At 42.4% G+C, this 19,501-nt stretch overlaps 1 protein-coding gene across 1 annotated transcript in view; it reads right to left on the bottom strand.

The window, feature by feature from the left end:
* The window catches only part of ell (elongation factor RNA polymerase II), a 46,032-nt gene that overhangs the window by 18,028 nt on the left and 8,503 nt on the right, over positions 1–19,501 (bottom strand). Inside the window, exon 2 of the mRNA XM_080769790.1 lies at positions 13,668–13,712. Within this exon, the coding sequence (XP_080625916.1) occupies positions 13,668–13,712 (45 nt within the window). The remainder of the gene's footprint in view (positions 1–13,667; positions 13,713–19,501) is intronic.

The raw sequence follows: 19,501 nt of genomic DNA, 5'->3' as shown, positions 1-19,501 counted from the left end.
TGGATACTACCCACTGCCATTCAGAGCCGGTACCATAGGCTGCAAATAATTATTGAGGGTCGCTAGCCTCTCCTATAAACAGCTATAGTGTTTAATGTTTGTGTTGTCTGAACAAACTAAAAATGCCATTGACAATGAATGGATAATTTACGTCATATGTGTCTGAGCAAATCGGCAAGGTATATCGGTGGGAACCCTTGGCCAATAAGGGACCACCATTCTTGATGATGATGCACGATGATTAGAGGGCCCCTCACTTCACACGGGTGTGATATTATGAATTAAGCACAACCGGGCTTCATACTGTGGGACAGCTGTTGTGCTGCAAGAGTTAACATTTTGGTGCAGTGAAAAACAGTATCAGTGTCTTCCTTAAGTGTACTATTTTGCTGATGAGATAGTGAGATACCGGATGAAACAGAAAATCATAGATTATTAGAATACAAATACAACTTAAAAATATATAATAAATCACTTAGGTCAAGCACAAGCACTGGGTGCGAGGCAAGCAGGACCCATCTCAAGACAGTAAATAAAGGCCGGTAAAGGGGCTGGTTGGGGGGCGGTAGGCTACCGTCTGCTCTGGTTTCCCTGACCTGAATTCAGAATGCCTCTCTCAGCCCAAGACTTGTGGATCACTCTCTCTGACCTGGGTTCACAAAGGGTTGATAGAGTTACTGGCGAGATGCTGTTCAGGAGCCTGAGCCCAGGTCTCCTCGACTATCTCATTCCACCATGACCCGCGAGGCAAAACCTATAAACCCAGATGAGAGGCTGGCCCTGTGACACACCGCTCTTTCCTGCCCAGTGCCCACTGTGACTGACACGCTGAGAGGCTCAGCTCTGTTTACCCAAGGTACCAACATGTGTGAAGCCTGCAGGTGGCCAACTATAAATAAACACAGTGTCCCCTGGTGCTCTCTCTCCCTCTCTCCCTCTCTCTCTCTCTCTCTCTAGCACACGCGCTCTACGCTATGTGAGACGCTCTGCTCCAGTAGAACATAATGCTCCAGGCCTCAGCTGCAGTCATACATACATGCAGCTCAGAATCAACATGACATTTCAGTCATTTGACCCAGCGTTCCCATCTAGCGTGACTTACAAATACATACAAGATAAGAGGGGCGATATTCCAATGTGCATACAGTGCACAGGATTTACCACCATCCGAGCAAATACACAGTATGACTGGTGAAAAAGTGTTTTTTTAATGCACATAACATCAGTATCAGTTGATTTTTAAACCACTTTCAAACTGGCATCCCTAATTTGGTCACTATGACCATAATACACCATTTTCAAATGGTGGTCCGTGGACCACTGGTGGTTTGTGGAGGTATTGCATGTGGTCCCTGATTATGCATTCACCAATGTAGGAAAAGTGTGAGGATTGTTTTTGGCAATGCTTGTGTTTACACAGACACCAAAAGCCGGTCATAGGATCCGCCTATGACTAACTAATGTTAGCCCATATCCTCACCAAACACAACAGTTCAGGTTCATACTTTGTCGGGTGGTGGTCCCTGTTTCACAATCAGTTGAAAACCATTCATATACAGTGTAGAGTTCTCTATGAGTCAGACAACCATATGGAGTTTCCACTGCAGCTACACCCAAATATGCTATGTGTCATGCTGACTGTGACAGCATCGGACTCAAACAAATCAAGGATCCATATACATTTGGGAACAAGTAACTTGGAACTCCAGTCTTTGGGGTTACTAATATGAGTCAGATACGCATTGTCTAGAACCGATCTGACACACACACTCTCACTATGTGAGGCTTCTAGCGTGAGATGTGTTAACAAACAGCAACGGTAGTGGCCAATGTAGTGTGCCCCATAAAGGCATCACTGGAAAATGATGGTGTGACTGTGACTGTAGTCACTGTACAGACCAACATGAGGACAATACAAATCATGATACAGCAGCTGGACCATTTGTAATGTAGGAGCAGCAAATCCTACATCCTCTGCCATTTCTGTTGCACTACGGAGTGGTTTAAGTGCACACAATAACGCTGGTCAATTGTATTGCCGTTTTATTCATTTGAGAGGGGGGGGGCGAAGAGAGAGAGAGAGAGAGAGAGAGAGAGACAGAGAGAGAGAGAGAGAGAGAGAGAGACAGAGAGAGAGACAGAGACAGAGACACAGAGACAGAGAGAGAGAGACACAGAGAGAGAGACACAGAGAGAGACAGAGACAGAGAGACACAGAGAGAGACAGAGACAGAGAGACACAGAGAGACACAGAGAGAGACACAGAGAGAGACACACAGAGAGAGACACAGAGACAGAGACAGAGACACAGAGACAGAGAGAGAGAGACACAGAGAGAGACAGAGACAGAGAGACACAGAGAGAGACAGAGACAGAGAGACACAGAGAGACACAGAGAGAGACACAGAGAGAGACACACAGAGAGAGACACAGAGACAGAGACAGAGACAGAGAGACAGACAGACAGACAGACAGACAGACAGACAGACAGACAGACAGACAGACAGACAGACAGACAGACAGACAGACAGACAGACAGACAGACAGACAGACAGAGAGAGAGATATTCACAGGCAGATGAAGCAACAGAGGCACAGGGCAGTGCCAGTGACTCAGTCGACTGGCTGACTCACTTTGAAGAGGATGGTGAGAGTCAGAGGGGGGCTGGTCTGTGGGCTCAGACCATGTTTACCAGCAGGTTGTAGAGTGTTGACATCACTCAGTGTGGCGTGTCACCTTGTTCTTATTCACAACTACACTCACTGTGTCACTTTGTACTTATTCAGACAAATAGACAAATAGTACAGTCCGTTTGAAGAGAAAATGTATGCTCAATGTTCAAATGTAGCTCAGGAATCGACCCGAGCTAATTAGTAGTGAGCCGTTTTCATGATGATGAATCATTATTTCTGTAGATTTTGATCAAATTGCCCTTCCTTGCTATTCTGCAGCAAGGGCTGGAGTGATTATAGCTAAAATACAGTGGGGAAAAGCCCTGAGAGCTTATTGAATAAAATTTTGCATCAACTGAAAAATGTTCTATTTTTGTCAGTTTAGAGTTCGAAGATGTGACAAGAAGATGTGACAAGACGGCTCATCTCCAACATGACGGATGTAGTTCAACCAAGCAAAGAGCAGAGAGAGAGAGAGAGAGATGAGGTTTTATATTCATTAACTTCTATTTGTCATGTTGAGCTCAGAGAGGAGCATCACAGCACCATGAGAACTTTAACAAAAGTAGCATGATGGAAACAGGAATTTTGTTGAACCCATTTTGGGCAGGAACCCCTTTTGGTGTTAAAACATTTATAATTTAGCTATTGAAAAATAGCAGATCTACAAGCTCAAAGCGCGCCACCGAGTGGCGCGCTACGAGCTTGTAGGTCTGCTATTTTGGAAAAAATCGTAGAGACAGACCAGACAGAAAAGGTAGAACAGACCGGATCATACCCCAAGGCTTCAATTCAGCTAAAAGGTCCTGCTGGGAAAATGCAAAGAGGGCCCTCCAAGCAGCAGACTGTTCTGTCCCTATGACTCCACAAGGCTGTCTACGCTGAGACGTCACGCCAAAGTACTGTTAACCAAACCACTGTCTCCCCTATGTAAAAGGACAAAAATAATCTCCCACATAAAAATGTGTGACACTTGGTAGAGGCAGGGACGTGCGTGGCACACTGGCACAGTGTCTGACTCTGTCTGAACAGGTACTGTACTGTATGTATCCAAGTTTTTTGAGGGCAACATTTATCCTTCCTGCAGCTGTTGTGAAGAAAGAAACAGGCTAAATGAACAGCAGTAAAAGAAAAAAAAGACGGCAGTCTTCTGAGCAGAGGTAGTTAAATCAGATGACAAAAAACTAAACAAAAAACAGAAGGGACCAGGCTGCACTGCCCCCGCTCCACTTATACACAACCCTCATTATGACAAATTCTCCAAGTGGACTCTAACAGGCTGTCCAACACGGCCCTGCTTGGCTGTGCTCAGAGCCCTCCTCATCCCCTCATTCTGCATGGTATCCTACAAACAATGCTTCTTTTCAAGCCCATGGCCGGGGGAGAGGACTAGGGCACTCGCCACAGCTCCTCTAGTCCCCTCTGTAAACGCCATAGTTAATGAAACATGAAGAGAGGGAGAGGAACAGAGAGAAAGAGTGAGAGACTCAATATTTGAACACTAGCAGCTCATTAGTAAAACCACAGAATTGCCGTGTGGGGGTGTATTCGGGTTGAACAGTACCAGACAAATGCAGTGGGCAAAATGTATAGAGCACCGAAGTCCTGACGTCACTGTCAGTAGAGGGCGCCAGTCCACAGGTTCGTGTACTTTGTTTTACTTTTTATCTTTATATAAGAACTGTGTTTGAAAAAAAAAAAACATCCCAGCCTTTTCACTCATATGGATATGAAGCATCTACTGAAGGATATGAAGCATCTATTGAAGGTGGAAATGTACAAATATACCCAAAGAGTAACACAATAAGCACTAGAAACGAGTCAAACAACCCAGAGACTACATTTCCCGGTCAGCAACTGACATGTTAATTACGATTTTTTTATTGATATTTAATGTTTCGTGGTTACTACGAGTCGAGTCACTGCCAGCTGAGTTTACGTCAACGAGGAATCTCAGGAACGCAATGTGTTGACAGCTGGGCGTGACGTATATTAGCAGCGACATTGCTTTCATACCCTTGTAGTTTCAAGGCTTTTGCGGCCACATTAATTCCATTTTCTCCAGAAACTGGCTGTATCAAATATGAATGGACATCATAAACGACGCACAGTCACCCCCCTGACAGAAAGGCCAGGATGATCGGTTTATTTTTCAAACACAGTTCTTATATAGGTTATGGGTTCTGAAGCGACCTAAAATCCCCCTATGGGGCCTTCAATGCAAATAAAAAAATCACACCGTGTGAAGTGAGTGGTGCAACTCTGTGTGGGGGTCCCCGGGGGGTCCCCGGAAGTTCCAGACCCACAGGATCCCGGCCAGGGTGTCGCCCCATGTCCGAAACGGTAGAGAAATGACCCATGTGGGGGTCCCACCCAGCCAGCCACCCACCCACACACACACACACACACACAGCTCCGTAAGGGAGTGGTTGCACCACTCAAATACATGAAATGTGGACTGGCGCCCTATATAAAAAAAAGAAAAGCTTTCATCATCAGGTAGGCCTATCCTGTGAGTTTCCCACCATTTGGCAGCTTAGCTATGATCACCTAAGGGAGATTTACATTAGGAATTTCCTTTGAATTCAACGGCATTCTTTTGTTTGACAGGATGCAAGGAAAATAAATTGATGCGTTTGTTGGGTGTTAAGGCTGCTTGCCTTAAGGTGCTTGGATGCTGTCCCATTATCCTGCGTATAGACTTGTTCCGATGGCAATGGAATCGAATTGTATATCACTGAATCATAACTGTATATCACGGATTGAATGGAAGTGCCGATTGGCTTTTCCTATACAGAAATAAAGCAGATATTTATAACCCATAATCAGAACTAAGATGTTATGAATATACTAAATCTGCAGTCCCTACTGTGTATTTCCCTAAATACTAAGAGCAGCATTTCCTCCATGGCGGGAGCAACGAGGGCAGATACATTGACTAAATTCACTTTTTCATAGATCTGACACTGCTCTGTGCTCCATACAAGTAGTCAAGTTATGGATGTTGTGAATTGTGACAATAAAGATAAGACGATAATGTTAAACACTACGTGACACATACAGTCCAGTCAGTTTAGACTTTTAAAATGGAGCTGTTGTTTGAATAAATATAATTGATCGTTTTAATGTTTCACCGTTTGGCTTCTGGGTAAAACCCATAATATTCCTAAATACAAGGTTACGTTTTACTTTGGCAATTAGTCCATGCTGGCATTGATTTCACTGACCTCTGTGCTGTGATGCAACTCCCCCGTAAAAGATTATTTACTCAAATAATGGTCTCTCAATAACAGATCAGCTCTAAATCTCATATAAATCTCTCCATCTCTGCAAGCTGCATGTCCAACTGCGTCTCAAAACACATGCTTGCCCATCCACAACCCCTATTACCATAATTTCGCTAACACTTGAGCATGGTAAATCTTTACACTTTACAGTACTGTATATGATATATACCCCTCTTACTCTGAACTAAAAAGCTTGCTTCAGTCAATACAATGTAATGTATTATTAAACGCTTCAAACAACCAGTAAGAATAGCAGCCTTTCCACCATCTGATCGCTTTTTAAGCCGTCTTTTTAATGGGACACAGTGCATTCCCACTACTAGACCTGTACGTGCCCGTCGTGTGGGGTTGCCATGGCAATCAATTGGCTGAGGCAGAGGCTGGAAATTGCACAGGTGAGGGGATTTAGGCTGATTAGGCCCACTGGCAGAGCCTCACCAGAGCCTTTTGTGGTGGTTCTGGAGAACCGACTCGATACCGGGCACTGCACGAAAGGTTCTTGAGTTACATGCATTACAACCGTGCACACACGCACACAGAGACATGGCACATTTATAGTAGGATGATGCACATCAAATAAACATTAGTCAGTAAATGCAGAAGAAATTATAATAATTAAAGGCATGTATTTTCTTTCACAGTCATCCGGCTATGAAGTTATTAGACTAATCCAATCACACATAAGGTTTATAAACCTGAGAGCGGTCCCAAGAGAACACAAGGCCATATCTGGTATCAAGTATAGTCTACACATGAAGTGCAAAAAGGAAAAGCATAATCATTGGCGAGTTTGCCACTATGCAGAAGAAACAAGACTGCAGTGTACTGCACTGCACCTTTCTTGATATTATCTAAAAATAAATTATCAGACGGATAGCAAAAGAAAATGCATCAGTGTGCCTGGAGAACACACCTTCCATGGGACTACGTACTGTAGTCCCATGGAAGGTGTGTCCCATGTTAACACCCAACAAGTCCAACTGGGTGACGTGACGCTCCAACTAAAATGAGAGAATTGGGAATTGACACGCTGCAAATATATAGTAGTAAAGTAGTAAGCAGGGCAGGCGTAGTCCTGGCTCTGCCAGTACTTTAGCATGCTGCTGCCAAGAGGGCAGCAGGGCTCAAAACTCACTTTTAGCAATTGGTAGCACTGGTGCTACCAATTTCAAAATGAAGGAGCACCAGAAAAAAATTAGGAGCACCCATAAACCTTTAAGGAACACCAATATGTAATCTATTTCTTACATTCATAAAAATAATACAACCCACCACTACACAATATGCTAGAGCCAGAATATAATATGTATCTTCAAAGAGACTGAGGTATACTATTTATATTATATCTTTAGGTTGCACAGATTAAAATTCTGACGCATTTGTGACCAAAATGGTGGCAATTTTGAGCCCTGCAGGCTCAAATGAGTGTCAAATGAGTGGAGAAACAAGTGTACAACAAAGCATGGAATGCATACAATGTTGTTCTACACAACATAAAAACCTTACAAGAAATGTCATTTCAATGCCACGCCTAGAGTGTGTTGTACACTGCAGTATGAGTGACTTGTACAGGCTGATACTGCAGTAAATGACAGATCTTAGATCTCTGCCATGCCTGTGTTTCTTAGACAGGACAATGTCTGCCAACATTCAGAGATGTAGATTCTGCATGCAGACACAGGGAGGAGGGGGGGGTCAAACTAATTTCAGGTTGCAGACTCGATTGGTCAAAATGAAAATGTTTGTCTGTGCGTGCGGGTACGAAAGCTTCCATCGCTGAAAGGCACAAATGCTGTCAATAGTATTTGGTCAGTGGCACACTGGCACATTTATATAGCGCCTTTATCCAATACGCTTTGCAATGTACATTACATTCACAATTTCACATACACCGACAGCACCGGCAACCATGCAAGGCATGCATGGGAGCAGTTTAGAGTACTTTTCAGTACACTTCGACATGCACCAGGGTTTGAACCGGTAACCATCTCTTTCCCAATCAGTGGCCTCTTAAGTCAGGGCCTTTAGGCAATTCTATGGTGAGCATCTTATCTATGCATCCTATGTCAGTGAGCATTTATTTGCATGGTGCTTTTAATATTATAATCAGAAGCCTAATGGTCTACACATTTCCTGAAACAATGTGTTCATTGGCTCACAGCACTATTGATTTTGTACCAAAGAATAATTTCAGATGATAAAATGATTAATGCCCATATTCTGCCCCACTAAGGATAGGGAGGGCCTGTTCATGACGTCATAATTTTAATAATTATTATTTTCTTTTTTCAGTGTGTATTATCGGACTTGAGCATGAACAGCATACAGCACAGCCAAGTAGAAAAATAAACGGGTGCAGTACTTAGTTTAGACAGTTTTTGGTTTAGACTAGTCATTGGTTAGACCAGTCATTAGTCCTACAACTACAACCTATCACAAACCCTCACCATAAACCTAACCTCCCACGGGGCAGCACACCTAAACCTAACCGTAACCCATGTCTAACCAATGACTAGTCTAAACTAAGTATGCACCCCAAATAAACAAAAGCAGATTAAACAATTTTACTTTGTCTTGAAATGACTGTGTAAGGTATAACTGGGAGGCAGCATATGCTATACGTTCTTATAGAGAAGGCAATATATGAGACTAATACGTTTAGTTTCCAGAAAGGTCTCAGATTTCCTCCTTCAGTACACGGCACTCAGGGGTGAGACGATAGAAGTGGGGCGCTCGTGGATGCGGTAGGTGGTTACCTGCTTCTTGAATTGTTTTTGATACACAATGGCAGCTTTGCCAGTGGGGCAGCATCAAGGGGAGAGAAAGCTGCTGACACACATAACTGGATGTGAATATAAACCAATATATATATGTGCTAGGCCAAGTGGGGAGACAGACTTTTCACCTGTGTGTATTCTTCTGTCAGCTGCTATTATCGCTAACTATTACAAATATACCAACCAGCATCACATTTCCTGTGCATGCTGTAAGGCCAATTCATTAAATATATATATATTTGGAAGTGGAGCTACGTGGCTGGAACTGAGCTGACCAAGCAACTAGTAGGCAGTAGGCACCTCAGAAATACAATATTTCAGTATACATAGTTATCTAGTGAGACGGAGAAGAGAACTGTGTGAGGACTGAGGAGGAGACTTGTGGAGAATATTGTTAAGCAGGTGTAAGAGTATTTATCGTTTTTTTATCTTTACACTTTTCATTGGATATTCATGGCTCCTGCATCATACACGACAGAATCTGAGTGAGTTTATACAAATTGCAATTAAGTGTGAAAACTGTCGGGGCAGAACAGCAGGGACCACCCCAAAAGATTTGCAGCATGCACACTGGGAACATCGCAATCCCTCCACCCTTGATCTAGTCAAGACCTAGCTCGTTATGTGCATGTAAAATAAAATATATATTTTTTAATATACATGTTTTAGCTACACTTGTGGTGGAGTAATATTAAGTCACATTGGGTGACATTTATAAATATCACTACACTACGCTAAGGCCACGGCTCCACCAGGTGTGTTGCGTCACAACGTCAAGTTGACGGCCAGCCGGCTCCATTGCGGGCTTTTGGAAAACGGTGTGTCAGCGACATTCATAGATTTATTATGGGTAAAAGTATCTACAATTTCTGCTATGTGGAAAAGGCATTGCTAGACATAAATTGAAACAATAGAAGTTACTGGTAGGATTGTTGGGACATCTATAGCCACCATTGTGTTGTGAATCACGTGAATGAATAGCCAATATTAGAAAGGCACGTAAGCCTACGCAAAACGGGTCGGCGGTCATTATCGAGAAATAAACCCCTGACAGCTAGGATGTCTAAAACACAGAGACGAAGTCGAGGTGTTCATCCTGAAGGAATTTTATTTCTCGATAGGCCCAATAACCGCCGATCCGTTTATTATCCTTCTTATTACATAAATTAATACATTTATCCAAAACAAAACAACAAAACGAGGCATTTCCTCACAGCAATGAAAGTATTCCATAAGTGTTGTGCTGACCATCAACACGGTCGCCTCCAAAAACAAGTTAGTGTTGATTAAATCATACTATAATTAAGCCAATGTCTGTCTGAATGAATGTGTGTCTGTGTGTCACTGTAACTTCCGTAGCTCCTCACTGCCTGCACCAATCGCTCCCACTTTTCACACAGGCATTGACCATAATAATATAATAATATGGAGGTCTTAACGAAGCCCTTTTTCCAATTTAACATGCGGGGGGGGGGGGGGCAATATCTCACAACGGGTTAGGGCTAGTAGAATCAATTTTCGATAACTGCATCGTCTAGTTCTCACTTCGAATGTTTTCAAAAACATTCTTGAGAGCAAAGTTTAGATGTAAATCACATTGTGTGTGATGCCAATCAGAATCAAGTATTCAACCAAGATGTATACATTTAATTATACAATGCAATTGCTTTTAATCATATTTTATACATGACTGGACCGTCGCCGGCGGTGTGACGGCTTCAAAGAATTAAATTAACTGGGGCAAATTTTGAGGTTAGACGCCGTCTACGGCTATAGTTTATAGTTTGACACCACTGGGTTAGAATGTAAAGCAATTATGGATTAGGATGCAACCTAACAGTCCCCTGTTAAACCTTGTGTGTCTGTCCACAGTCCACACTCCACATCAGAAGGAACTCCCAATGTTCATATTTGGACTCTTTTGCATAGGTGTCTATTTGAATAGGTGTCGGTTTCCATGCTGACATACATATGGCCAGTGGTGAAACAGAAAATCCCCCCCATTAGTGTTGAGTCAATTTGAAAGAACCACAACTAGGTTTGTTTTTGTTCTCCGCATTTGACCCATCTCTTGGAGCGGTGAGCCGCAGCGTGCACTGCGCTCTGGAATCATTAGTCGATTCCTGTTAGGCCTATATCCACACCACAACAAACAGGCCTATATCCACACCACAAGAAACAAAATAGGAAATCTTAGATACATTATTCCTAAAAGAATGTAAATTTTTGTTACCCAAACAAATATTTAGATCAAGCTTATAACTAGTTTGGCAGTTTAAATAGACGATTCTGCTTGTCCACTGTCTGATGCAAACAATCGCTATACTTAAATATAAGCAGAGAAACCAACTAGAAGTACCCCGTCCCCTTGGTTGAGACGATACACAATACAAATTGTTTAGATGTGAGCTCCTTACAGAAGTGGACAAGCAGCGCCCTGCCACGTGCGTGCATGCCCTGTGCGTGCGCATGTGAGCACTCCACTCTGTCTGGTAGGATATCTCCAGGCCAGTAGAGCTGTGTGTCCTCTTCCAGATCTGTGCAGATGTAATTGCAGTCACGGACATGGCTGCCAGAACGAGAGGAAATCTAATCCGGTCAGTGGTCGCTGCAGCAGATAAAAACTAGTAGGACTCACTTGCAGTGAGTCAGTGCTTGTAATGCTGCTGGTCTGCCAGGCTTAAGGCCTATACGTCTGTTTGTGCACACATGCGCACGAGTCCGCGTGCGTGCGACGTGTGTGTACCGTATGTTAATATAAATATATATCTTATTATATTAAAGTTGGCTTAAGGGAGGACCGGCCAGCAGGCCACGTCATCACACTCATGTCACTATGACTCAGCCATTGTGACACGAGAGGCTTGTCTAACCTTATGTGTCGTAACAGAGAGAGGTTACTCTGTTTGCACCGTTATTTATTGAATGACATTTGCACAGCATTGACACTTTAGATTTTTGCACAGCACTTTAATTTTGTGTAATATTAAGTGTGATGTGTGTAATATTGTTGAGTTTGAAATGCTTAACAGTACTGCGTGTGTGTCAGTAGATTGGGCTGGACCATAGTCATAAGGGGGTTTGGATGTGCTTTTGCTATTTATTTTGCTATTTATGTTGTAGTATAGTGTGGAAATGGATAAAGATTCATTATTGTTCTTAAGAGTGTGATATGATCATATGGCTTCATGTATTTATTGTATGTTAATTTATGCATGTTTTAGAGTTTGAATATACCCCTTTCCTGTGAATGGAGCAGTCCAAGCTTGGTATAAAAGCCTGCAGGTTGTTATATGGGGAGAAGGGTGGAAGGCTGGACACCAACATGCCAATGTACTAATGTAGAATCAATTTCCCCCACAGCAAGCAACCCAGTGGCAGTGGCACCCAGGTCCCGCCATATTGTTGCGATTTACGCTGAGGAAGGCCTCCGGATGGAAACGGCCGTATGTTGCTTGCTGCGGGGGGGAATTGAAAAATAAACAAGAATCCTATTGGATATAACGTGAGTGCCGGTATTCATTTCTATGGACTGTATCTACCTGAACCATGCAACCGTCACTCTATTACTTTGAACTACTCAACTGAGTGCTTGTTTCTCCTCCTTTCTTCAAGAACTCTATACCATGCCTCTGTACTGCTTCCAGGCCACAGAGTATAATAAGAAGGATAGAGACTGAACCGGCGCGATAGCCCACACACACACACCGGTTGCACGGTGCAGATAGCAGACCTAGAAGCTCACAATGAGTGTAGATCTGATAATTCTAGCACTGCCCCTACCTACTTGCGATTGGCTGTATTCAGGAAGGGGGGGGCCACCCGTGCTCAATCACACTGGTCGTCACACCAAGGCAGAACTGTCAATCAAAGAGTCTACTGGCTAATCACAGCATGCCCTCGTCGGACGTCGAGTGAAACTATACATTTCTCTTTGGGAACTCCAGATCATGAAGATGCAGTAGTCTACATTGACAATCTTCAATGGTAAGAATCTACCATAAAACGATGACTTCCACACAAGTGTAATCAGGGAGGGTAACCAGTGATGCGGAAACATTGTAGGACATTTGCGTGTCATTGTAACAAGTGTCTTGTGTCGGGCGCGAGACACAGGTCCATTTGGTCACATATTATCCGTTAAAATAAAGGGGGTATAACAAGTGATATTTTTCCATGAAACAAACAAACTTAACTGTGTACTATTAACAAGACCGATGTGTGTCTGTGTAAAAGTTAATGACCGCGCACTGCACAGTGCACAAGCAGACAGGCACGGGCATCGTTGGGTATGGAGCTGACCAAAGCATCATTCACTGCTAGTTCCCACAAAGCCCTTTCAGACAAGAGTCAAATTCCAATACCCAAAATCTCAGCCACGTCACTCCAGCATGGTGGTGATAAGGTGAAATTGGTGACCTGCTGAAATATGTGACAATCGTGTAGTAAGTAGACAATCACATGTCAGCGTCCAAATGTAAATTGTTTCAGTTTGTTTACTAGCAGAGTACAACCAAGCAGCATTTAGGCCACGTAATTAAAGACTTCCGTGTAAGTTGTGTGAAGTCTACAAAATGATCACATATTTTGGCAGGTCACCAATTTCACCGTAACACTGCCATGCTGGAGTGATCGAGTGTGTGAGATAGTAGCCAAGATTTTGGTTATTGGAATTTGGCTAAAGATGGAGTGTCGTGTCACCAGCACGACTGAGCAGGGAGGGACACAGAGAATCTTGGGTCATTTGGGTAACGGTACTCATTTGCATTTTGGTCTAATAAAGTATTCAATCAATCAAATAGCTCTACACAACAACATTTTCAAATTGAAAGCATTTCTTCTCACTCATTTCTCATGATTTCTAATCTACTTTGCGTCAATGACACTCTGCTGACAAAGAGAAGGCGACAGACAGAAAACAATGACCTTACCCCTTGGTTTCCAGTAAATCGAATCAACGGCTGTGACGACAGGCCCTGGAAGAGAAAAATAAGACCATTACTATTTTATTTACACAAAGATATTTGAACACTTTGTTTGGATTGACAAAATGCCATGGAAATGATTCTTGCTTAGCCCTTGGCTAAACTACTTTAAAACAACAACAGATATGCATAAAAGCAGTAGTTTACCTGCTCAAGCTTCAGTTATGATTTGTGCAGAGACTAAAACCACAGCATATTATTTCTCTAGGTTTATATCTTAGCTTATGTGTGCATTACTGTAGTTTATGACTTTACAATGGGTCAAATCAATCCACCCAGCATCTCTTTTTCTCATGGGAAAGCAGACACGCTCCTTTTACTGTGCCTAATATTGTTACAATAAGAACAGTCAGACAAGAGGAAAACCACAGGGTAAATCATATCACATAGCAATTACTACACTATAGGTACACAGGACCCATAAGGGTAACTTTTACAATTTTCCTAGATGAATTTGTCTTGTACCTCTTTAATATTGAAAGCCTAGCAAGGAATATCTGAAATTTACATTAGCGTAACTCAAAGTCTGCAGAGATCGATTGCCTTATTTTAGAGCTCCCATGATACAGTTGGAGCGGCCAAGACCACTGCTAAGATCCATTGCTCCACCAAGATAGGTTGGTCTCCCTTTCAGATCCATGACCCTTGCCTTCCTTTCACCCATTAAATTATCGCCTACATAGTGCTATGGGACAGAAATGCAAAGAAACCAATAAGTTGTCTTCCCAGCATGGGCCAGTTATCACATTACCTACTCCTGTATAGGCTGGCACAGAGCAAGACAGAAGACAGACTCTGTATAAATCCGTAGAAAAACAGTTACTGGGCACTGGGCAGTAAATGTGTGTGTTGGTGCACAGCCATCCAACCCAAAACGTGGCACTCGCAGTGCTGACATTTTTAAAATATTTTTAGCCGTTAGTAGCTCCCAGATGAGGCTCACATACTGCAAGTCTGGCCGACTTGTGAGGGACCACAGAACAATACGGTCAATAGGAATACGGCCAACTCTCTGTGGTCTCTGCATGGTCATGGCATGGGGCAAGGCCTCAAAGCATGGACCTTTTTATTTCGGTTAAGGAATTCCATTTTCTGACACAGAACAGCACTGACAAATTGCTAATGTGCAGGTGGTAAACGGGTATACTAAATAGGTCAGAATATCCACAGAAATAAGATATCATCCAAGTAAATAAATATTATTCACATCATCCTCATCGAGTCAACATAACACTGCTTCTCATTTGCTTGTCAACTACCGGTATAAACAAATATGTTTGTGTGTGTGTGTGTGTGTGTGTGTGTGTGTGTGTGTGTGTGTGTGTGTGTGTGTGTGTGTGTGTGTGTGTGTGTGTGTGTGTGTGTGTGTGAGACATATATGCTGTGCCTGGTGCACCTATATGAAAACATTAAAGCTCTATCATGTCATTATTTTTAACTGTATACAATACTTTTGTCCAATCTGTATGGCTTTTTAATGAAGAAATAAAAAAATCCTAAATGGAAAAAAGTCATTGAGGAAAGTAAAATACAGCTACCCTCAGTCCTCACGCATTAGAAGGCCAATGTCAGTCACCAGAACCAGGGGTAAGAAAACTTCAATATTGTTAAAGTGTAGACTAGAGTGAAGTTACAATGGGTAGAGGGTCTGCTAATGTATGCTAAAATGAATGTAAATTGTCAAATAATTAAATAAATATTGAACTAAGCAACTTAAAAAATGTCTGTGGTGCATACAAAAGCCAGAGTGGTAACATTACCACAGTATTTTAAAGTGGGGAGATTTTTTTTTTAAAAGTTAACTGCATCTACTGTGTGAGAGCAAAGCAAACAACTCAAAATATTACATACTGTAATGGAACAGAATCAATTCTATGTCCATTTTCAGGCTGTATCAATCAATAGCTAAACTTGAAAAGGTGCAAGAGAGATACGGTAATTAGTTGGCAGTAGGTTTGTCCATGCATGCACACTCTGTCCAGCCAAAACGACCAATGGATATGTCTAGACAACTTAACTATATCATTAAGTGTTTCCTCTTAGGGCTGCAACTACACAGTATAATATACAACTAGAATACAATAAAACTCCACACAGAAAGGCCCTTTTGCCAACCCCACCCAGGGCATGGGAGCTAATGACGAGAGAACACACACCCCAGCGCCCAGTGGGCGGGAATCGAACCCGGGAACTTCTAGCCGACAGCGGTAATGACTACACCACTGTGCTCCCCGGTACACATGATCTTTATAGACATGTGATCAAGACAGTTCTCACAGAATCTTTAGATTTTAATCTGGTTGGCTAAGATTTACATCAAAGGTTTGCAGATGTGGCCCGTTTTTAACAAAATGCCTCAAATCATGCAGCAACGCATGCAGCGTCTTTGTGCTGTTTTTCCATTGTGATGTGTGTGTGTGTGTGTGTGTGTGTGTGTGTGTGTGTGTGAGAATACACTTTGAATATGAATATCTAAGATTACTAGTCATTTAAGGTGCATGTATTTATATCTGCAGTATATTCCCAGCACAATCTGACAGATTAAGCAGTTGCTATAAACCAATGTGATTGCAAAAGCCTGTGAGGCTGTGGTTGTGGACTTTCACAAAATGCACCACAGGTCAAGTCAAAACAAAACAATGTGGTGGTGTCAAACTCTAAAGGCTGTGGTTTTGATGATATACTGAGTGACAGTAAGCAGCAGCTTTATTAGGCACTATATAAAGAAGATCATACTAGACTACAGTGAAAGGCAAAAGAGGAAGTCTTTTCTTCCTTGTTGATGCGTCAGGAAGTCAGGCGTGAACAAGAATCTGATGATAAAGGTCAGGGTAGATGAAGCATAAATAAAACACAAGGTACAGTAAATGGCAAGTGGACTGCATTTACAGTATATACTATAGCAGTTTTATATTCATCAGTTGCACCTTACATTTAGCAGGTCTGTCTATGTGTATGTCAGGTTCATTTGTAGACCTGCTGGCATCCTAATAGCGTCACTGTGTATAGATTGTAGTTGTACAGATTATAAATGTTCTGATATTATACGGTTTAGACTGACAATAGGTTATTCTTGGTTTACCTATGATCCTAGATTACTAGTGCTATGCATTTGATGTATTGCCTTGCGTTTTCCTTGATTACTGTAAATCGCTCTGGATTAGGAGCGTCGGCTAAATGCCTAAATTGTAAATTATATGTGGGTGCAAGTAAATTATATGCTGGTGCACCTATATGAAACCGTTAAAGCTCTATAATATAGTGTGTGTGTGTGTGTGTGTGTGTGTGTGTGTGTGTGTGTGTGTGTGTGTGTGTGTGTGTGTGTGTGTGTGTGTGTGTGTGTACAAATATTTTGTCCGTGTGTGAATACAATTATTTTGTCCAATTTGTATGGTGAGTAGTCTGCTGTGTTAATACAATATAACTTGGTCTTTAAATACCATAAAACCACCATTACCCTTCTCATGTTAAGCACCCCTAAAGGGCGTGCGTGCACACACCAGTTTGGGAACCCCTGTTCTAAAGCATTCATATGGATTTTTACAACCCAAACTTAGGTTTTCACATCACCACTCACTGACAACTGGTTTGACACAGGGTACACAAACAAGATGTGTGATGTCAATCAAAGCCTCATCAAAGACTAGCATAAAAACCTGGTGTGAACAAAAATGCATATATTATCTTTACTCGGCCTCTGATTGGACAACAGACCAATGTAGGACAGCCATGTTGGCCTGTTGTCAAATCAGAGGTTGCACTCACTCAGTAAGTGCATTCAGTGAGCACTTCGGAGTCTGGACCGTGACCAGTGAGCGCTCACTGAAACCAGTTTTCAGTGACTGCTGTTCTGAAACTCTGCTGGTGGTGGTAACAATCCATGTGAATGCTTTATAAACAAGAGCAAGCAGCCACTAGGGTTTATCAAAAACACATTAACACAAAACTGGCAAGAGTGGGTCTTTAATACCAAGACAGACACCCAGCACTGAAAGAGATACCTTTAAACCCACCAATGATTCTCCTTTCAGACCACAACATTGGCGTGATACAGGAGGCCTAGAGGCCAGACCAAATAATAATCAATCTTAAGTCAATGTTGATTGCCTATTCTCTTTTACTGACTCACACTTGAAAGACAGATGGTCAATTATTTCTGTACTTATTTTGCCAGGATCTTCTTATGACCCCCCGGGATCCTTGGCACAGTTTTGAAGTATTGACACTACGGTACACACAAATGTGTGAGACCACTTCATGTAGTCATTCATGCATTTCTAAACTGTCCAGTCATTTAGTCGGACTACAGAAAACTAATTCATGGTTGGTATTTCTGGTGGAATTCTGTCAAAGGGAATCATTTAAATGTTACATGTATTCAACTAAACCCATTTACAGTATGAGATTGTCTGTGTGTGAAGCTGGGTGGTTTTAGATGGGAGGGTTACATCCAGAAAGTAGCCAAACCTAGCTCGTTTTTCATCTGGCAGACAGAGTTGAATACGGTAATGGGAAATGAAGAGTGACATAGAGCAAGCTCAATGAATGAGACAAACCTTGGCAGTTTCCCATTTGACTGACTAGATGGTCAGGAATGTGGAAACAAACGACCAACATTCATAAAAGCATGGTAGACATCACAGTTTTAACCACTACAACTGAGGCTACCATCTTTGTTGCTCCTCTCAAGTATAAACTGCTCTCTGCTGAGATGAGATCCTAATCAAGACACTGCCCCTCTGCCCTGGCTAACGTGATGTTGGGTGTACATGAATTCGAAGAGACAAGACAATTTAGGATTCATTAGACAACTCTTCACCTTATCAAAAAACCATTTCAAAACATTGTTGAGACAGCAAACTATAGTTTCATTTGTGTAAACGATACCAAAGTCAGGCCAGCTAGATTTACTTAGAAATGAACTCTGAACTCTCCTAGCCTATCGAGCCACACCAGCCCTTTCATGGAGCACTGTGCTCTAGTCTACCGGCTGCAATGTAAAACAGCACCGAATTTAGCTCTCCCACCCTGTGCTGTGCCCTCCCCTTCCCCCAACCCACCCAGCCCTGCTAACATAGTGCAACACTCAGCCTGTTCATTTGAATGGGCTGCTGACATGTCACTATTCTCTGGGACCTGAGCCCAGAATGTTCCACAGAGCTTGCTAACCTTAGGGACAGAGTGTGGCTCCCTACCATGGCTCGGTGACAAGGCCATGGACGTTCATACACACACAACCACAGAATGGGGACCAGCTGGAACGTGGCAGCGATGTGAAAAAGCAGCCAATTGGCAAATGTGAACCGATGGTTATAGTCTTGAACTGAAGCAATATTTAGGCCTATAAGAACTTCAGACTCCCAATTTTTGAGGGCTATGTTCAGCTTTGAGGGTCTGTGTAAACACACACATTGAAGGCAAAAGTGTGTAAACACTCATTGATGACAAAAGTGAGGACGCAAATTATGATTGGCCAGAATGAGATGTATGATAAGAGCTCCCCTCACTTCACACAGGTGTGATTTTAAGAATAACCTACAGTATACACTGTTATTTCATATACATATATGTGCGAGTTAACTGCATCTTTATCCAAGCATAGTCTCCATACACAGATGACAGGATGCTACATTGCAACAGTGACAAGCGTGCCAATTTAGTTACATGGCGGGAGTTTGTTGATAGAAGATGGGGTTTACTGCTGCCTGCTGCTCAATGCATAACTGTGCAATGCATGCATACACGCAGGAATAGTTATAGGGCCGAATTAAAATGACAGA

Source organism: Protomyctophum bolini (genome assembly GCF_963924005.1).
Source record: "Protomyctophum bolini genome assembly, chromosome: 8".
Taxonomy (NCBI): Eukaryota; Metazoa; Chordata; class Actinopteri; order Myctophiformes; family Myctophidae; genus Protomyctophum; species Protomyctophum bolini.
Note: the sequence above shows the minus strand (reverse complement) of the source record. Positions and strands in the feature narration are given on the sequence as shown.